The following is a 6,416-nucleotide window of genomic DNA, read 5'->3' as shown; positions in this document are numbered from 1 at the left end:
TTTTAATATTAATGAAAAAAAAAAAAAAAAAAGGCAGGAGACGGCTGTTTCTGTCAATTGTAAGTTTTAATTTAAAATTGTGATAGCCTACTACCTTAACGTAAGAAAAGTAGGCTGTGTTTACATGTTTTGCCACTTGCTTGAGCATCTTAATATATAAACTTAATATATAAATCAGTACAGAAGTAAAATGCATTTAATAATATTGCACTTACACGTGAATATGTATGTGTGAAAAGATAATCACTATGTTGAGCGAGAAAAAAAATGAGGAACAACATTCGAATTTGAAATCAAAATAATGGTGGTAAACAGCCGCAGATCATAGCGCACTGACCACAATAAATAAAGTACACTGAGCCCGTGCTGCTTCTGCACCGCACACGGACTGCACTGCAAACGGATCCTCACTTAATTTCGTTCACTCTTTGCTGATATATAGCTCTCAACTGCCATGCACTTTATAGGGATTTGAGAATCAGTGAAGACATCAGCGATTTCAGAGTCGACACCGAGAGTCGATTCCAGTGCTGAAGTCGACTCCGACTCTAGGGCTATTCAGAGTCGAGGAATTGACTCTTTTGGAGTCTCCCCATCTCTACCCTGTAGAAATCAAATACTTTAATGGTTGCGGACGAAATAGCTCAACACGAGAGCTAATCCAAACGGAACATGTGAAATAAAACGTCTGGGTGTGTTTTATATAACTGTAAAAGAATTCACATGTTCATGTTTTTTGAAAATATTTGTTTATTATATTATATTATAAGCCTAATAAATAATTGACCCGAAAAAGGGAATTCATGAGCAATAACTGCTTCATTTTTTATGTTATATTATATTATATTATTACAAAGAATCGAACTGTTCCGTGTAAGATTTTTTAAATGATTTTTTAATTGAATTTCTTGGTAACAGCACTGTAAAAAAATCAGGTATGTGCATCATTTAGTTACATCAAAGCTCAAATCAAAGTTCAGGTGGCTGAAATGTCTGCCCAATAGAGAAAAGTTTTGCTCGGCAAGAAAAAATTAGAGGGAACATTAACCATATGTATATTATAAGAGGTTTGGTAAGAGGAATATTTCTGTTTTGCATGTCAAATTTTTTGTTTATTTATTTATTTGTTTACATATTTATTTATTCTTCTACCATAGTACAAGGGAGATGGGTCCCGTAATCATAAGGGTGTAATTCAGCTCAAAGAGAAGACTCCCTCGCCCCACATCATCTTCCTACAAGGCCAACCTGATCTCCCGGCCATTGTGGAACAGCCTCCCCCAGATCGATCATACTTCACTGGTTTTGAGCAGGATCGTACTGGAGTCCCTCTTGCTGAGCTTCAGCAGTATTCTGCTACCAAAATAGAAAAACTGCCAGGAGCTTCCAAGCAACCTCCAAAGCCCCAAATCGAAAAATTGTTTTTCAAATCTTCAACAAGTAACCCTGCTTACAAGGAGGCCCTCAGTTCAGTAGATGGTGAGCTAATCCTTCTTATTTATATGTGTGTATATATATATACAGTATATATATATATATACTGTGTATATACACACACACACATATATATATGTATGTATGTGTGTGTATATATATATATATATATATATATATATATATACGTGTTTGTGTGTGTGTATGTATATACAGCTCTGGAAAAAAATGAGACCTCTGCAAAATTATCAGTTACTCTGGTTTTACTATTTATAGGTATGTGTTTGAGTAAAATGAACATGGTCTGTTTTATTCTATAAACTACTGACAAAATTTCTCCCAAATTCCATATGAACGTATTGTAATTTAGAGCATTTATTTTCAGAAAATGGCAACTGGTCAAAATAACAAAAAATATGCTTTTCAGACCTCAAATAATGAAAATAAATAATGTTTTCAGACCTCACATAATGCAAAGAAAACAAGTTAATATGCATTTTTAAACAACACAGTACTAATGTTTTAACTTAGGAAGAGTTCAGTATTTGGTGGAATAACCCTGATTTTCGATCACAGCTTTCATGCGTCTTGGCATGCTTTCCACCAGTCTTTTACATTGCTGTTGGCTAACTTTATGCTACTCATGCAGAAATTCAAGCAGCTTGGCTTTGTTTGATGGCTTGTGACCATCCATCTTCCTCTTGATCACATTCCAGAGGTTTTCAATGGGGTTCATGTCTGGAGATTGGGCTGGCCATGACAGGCTCTTGATCTGGTGGTCCTCCATCCACACCTCGAATGACCTGGCTGTGTGGCATTGTCTAGCTGGAAAAAAACAGTCCTCAGAGTTGGGGAACATTGTCAGAGCAGAAGGAAGCAAGTTTTTTTTTCAGGACAACTTTGTACGTGGCTTGATTCATGCGACCTTCATAAAGACGAATGTGCCCGATTCCAGCCTTGCTGAAGCACCCCCAGATCACCGATCCTCCACCAAATTTCACAGTGGGTGTGAGACACTGTGGCTTGTAGGCCAAGTCTCCGTATAACCATTAGATGACCAGGTGTTGGGCAAAGTTGAAAATTAGACTCATCAGAGAATGTCCAATCCTTATGGTCTGGCTCTTCTTTGCTTCTCATTGATGAAGGGCTTTCTTCAAGCTCTGCACAACTTCAGCTCTGCTCCTAGGAGCCTGTTTCAAACCGTCCTTGCCGTGCACTTCACCCCACCTGCGGTTTGCCATTCTTTTTGTATGTCACTTTATGCTATCCTACGGTTGTTGAGTGACATTCAAATGAGTTGGCGGTCATCCCGGTCAGTGGAGAGTGGTTTTCATCTCTGCCGGTCTGTAGCTTTGTTGTCCCCAATGTCTGCAGCTTGACCTTGTTCTTAAGAATTGCTGTCTTTGAAATTTAAAGGATGGAAGCAACCTGACACTCACTGTATCCCTCTGCCAGTAAAGCCAGAATTGTAAACCCTTCTTTTCCTCACCAAAAATGTTTATTTTCAACTATTTTGGCATGGTCAATCATTATTATTTGATTCCAATTACTTTTGAGGTACTACTAGCACTGTTTTTGCCATCCAGCTGGTCCTATTAAAAGAGGATATTCATGACCACAGCAGTGGTTTTTATACTTTTCCTCGTTAAATAAGATTTGGTTGAGGTGATCACCTAATCGGTACTTCATTAAGCAGAATGAGGTATGCCTGTGTTGGAATTCAGCAGACACTGGAATGGAATGGCTGCCATACATGTAGAGATGCTGATTTAAGAAAAAATTGGAGTGGTCTTTTCGAGTGGAATTTTTTCCAGAGCTGTATGTTGTATATTTACATAAATATTTTTATATGCATTCAAAAAAGAAGCCAGGAAAAAACAAATAAAGAATTCAGTTCTCATATTATGTTCAGTCAAACTCATTTTATGCATGGGTTGTGATGAGTATTTGCATTATAATTATCCATGTTCAGAATCAGTCTGAAGTGACGGAGGAAACATTAATATCATTATGATAATTTGTACCCCAAAATAATAATAAAAAAAAAATTATTAAATTATAAAGTATAAATTTACCTTAATTGAGAAAGAGACTGAGGTAGAGATGAGAAACACAGTTTGGCTCCAAATACATATGTCAGATGAATTAAGCATAATGTGGCAAGCAATTATCCCATTTATTGGATTGCACACAAACACTGACAGTTCCATGATGAGTTTGCTCTTATACTTTTTTTAATCAAATAGGGGTCATAGCAGGGTGGTTCTTGTACACTTGCAAAATACTTTACCAGATTCTATCCTTCTATCCTTTTCTATCCTTGCCTCTGTTTCTCTCAGAGAAGTTCATTGATGGAGTGGTTAACCAGCTCGGACGTCAGAGCGCCAGTGTGGATACTTTGACCCCAAAGGACCTGGACAAGCTCTCCAGGGTCATCACCCAGGCCCTGCAGGTGGTGGATGGAGTGGAAGGGGTCAAAGGTAGAGAAGCCACACAGGATGAAGTGGAGGCAAAGAGAGAGCCCAGTCAAGGGTTACATCAGATGGAGAAAGCAGATGACACCACACATAAAGGTAGTAACCCCTTAACAAAGATAAATATTTGATTAGTTCCTGGTTACACATGCTTTAAAACCCCAGTTACAGGCCTTAAGTAGAACAATTTTTGATCAATAAAGAGCCATGATCTTTACCATAATTTAAAATTCTGTTTACAGAAGCAGAAGATACTGCCCTTAAATCTGATGACGAGGTAATATATGGAAATACACAGGGCCATGTGACTCATGATATATCTTTGTGATAAAGTCAATAGAATTCCCATTTTAATTTTCTATTTCCAGGACAAAGGTTTTATCAGCCAGCTGCTGGAGTTCCTGGATCATAACTCTGGCCCTGGGTCTGTGCATCCTTCCCAAGCAGAAGAGCCTTTTCTGGGGTACGTCGACCAGCCAAATGCCGGAAGCCCGTTGAGGGCTAGTTTGGAGAATGTCCAGAGCCGGACAACACAAACAGAACTGGACCTGATGAGGAAGAAAATGGAACCTGACACTTTGGAGACAGAGCCACTGGTGGACGCTGAGGTTGAACAGTGGATGCACAGTTCTCCGGAAGTGAAACCAGAGGTTCAACCAGGAAAAGAGCCACAAAGAAATTCCATGGAGAAAGAGGAGGTGGAAAAGAAGGGTGTGAGAGTGGAAGTGAATGTTGCAGCGTATTCAAGGCCACATGATGGAGACTTTGGCTACATTATTACTGAAGAGTAAGTATATATTGTATAGAAACACTTACATAGACTGTCATGATGAGGAACAAGATGTTTGCACTCATGAAGGGCACATGGATCTATAGTATGCTTTTGAAAGAAGTCTCTGATGCTCACCAAGGCTGCATTTATTTGATTAAAAATATAGTAAAAACAGTAATATTGTGAAATATATTTTTATGGGTTAAAATAACTGTTTTTAATTTGATCATATTTTAAAATGTAATGCAGGGCTCTAGACTAACTTTTTGCACTGGTTGCACTGGTGCGCCTAACTTTTTTTCTTAGGTGCACCAGCACAAAAGTTAGGTGCACCCAAATTTTCGACCACATCGCATTTAACACTGCAGTTTTACAAGTTCTAGTCTTACCTGTGAGGCATACAGTGGAAAGGCACAATGTGGTCACCTGCCTCTTGCTGCAGAAGGGCTATGACACCCCCTTTGCTGCCCAAATTAACAGCAGCACCATCAGCACCCAGAGCAATGATTTTCTCCAGCCAGTTACTGCACTGGTCCCCAAGAGCAGCAAATGCTTTCTTTGAGGCAGCATAAATTCCTAATTAAACAAATAAAAACGATAATACAATTTACTTCCCAGATCAAGAGTTTATAATGCAATCTATTTTTTAATTTTTTTTCATTTTCAATGATAAGAATATTACATATGGTTAATGCAGTAACGAGACGATTTTTTTTAGTCGCACCATTGAGAAATTAGGTCGCACGTGTGACCAAATTGGTCGCTCTCTAGAGCCCTGTAATGTATTCCTGCGATGGAAAAGCTGAATTTTCAGCAGACATTACTCCAGTCTTCAGTGTCACACGATCCTTCTGAAATCATTCTAATATGCTGATTTAGCACTCAAGAAACATTTCTTATCACTGTCACTATCAGTTTGCTGCTTAATATTTTTGTGGAAACTGTGATACACTATTTTCAAGATTCTTTGCTGAATGTACAGTATAAAAGATTTTATTTGAAATAGAAATCTTTTGTAAGATCATAAATGTCTTTGTCACTTTTGATCAATTTAATGCAGCTTTGCTCAATAAAAGTATTAATTTACATATGAGGCAACATTTTAATCACAGGATCAGTGTATGTTTTATAGAAATTGTAGGTACATTTATCTAACAATGGTAATAAGGAGTCATCTGTGGTTTTATGCACCTTATTTTCTTTTGTCATTCAGTGTTCATGCTCAGTTCATGCTACTGCATTCCATATTGCAATTTATTTGGTTTCCCTCAGTCGTCCTCTGTGTGTATATTAGTGTTAGTGTGTAAATGGTTGTGTGTGTTGTGTACATTTCTCAAAGCGAAAGATGTTGGCATCCACAGCCACTGCATCTCCAATAACTTGTTTTATCTCACAGAGGCTCACTTACTGCAGTCCCATTTAACTTGGAGTACCTGAAAACACACAGACATATTCTCAAAAAGGTGATTTAAAAGTGTGTAAGTGTGTATTGGAAGGCAGTGGTAGGCGTGAAAAAGCATCAGGAAAACAGTTGCACTCTAGTAGTGCTGGTACCGATCTTTTTAAAGCCTTCTTTTTATCATTTATAACTATATATAGTGATACTCCAATCAGGATTTTTAGACATGGGGATTTGAAAGGGTACTGAACTGATACGTACCATTTAGGTACTAATTAGGGGTGCTCCGATCAGGATTTTTGAGGCCGATCGCCGATCACAGAAAGCAGTATCTGCC

At 38.0% G+C, this 6,416-nt stretch overlaps 1 protein-coding gene across 1 annotated transcript in view; it reads left to right on the top strand.

Annotated features, from left to right (window-relative positions):
- LOC107653277 (receptor-type tyrosine-protein phosphatase N2-like) overlaps positions 1–6,416 on the top strand; it is an 83,543-nt gene that overhangs the window by 64,573 nt on the left and 12,554 nt on the right. Inside the window, exons 6-9 of the mRNA XM_016439946.1 lie at positions 1,158–1,479; positions 3,774–4,007; positions 4,151–4,185; positions 4,277–4,695. Coding sequence (XP_016295432.1) covers positions 1,158–1,479; positions 3,774–4,007; positions 4,151–4,185; positions 4,277–4,695 — 1,010 coding nt within the window. The remainder of the gene's footprint in view (positions 1–1,157; positions 1,480–3,773; positions 4,008–4,150; positions 4,186–4,276; positions 4,696–6,416) is intronic.

The sequence above is a fragment of the Sinocyclocheilus anshuiensis genome, unplaced genomic scaffold, assembly GCF_001515605.1.
Source record: "Sinocyclocheilus anshuiensis isolate Anshui unplaced genomic scaffold, SAMN03320099.WGS_v1.1 scaffold219, whole genome shotgun sequence".
NCBI lineage: Eukaryota > Metazoa > Chordata > Actinopteri > Cypriniformes > Cyprinidae > Sinocyclocheilus > Sinocyclocheilus anshuiensis.
This window is presented reverse-complemented; position numbering and strand designations above follow the sequence as displayed.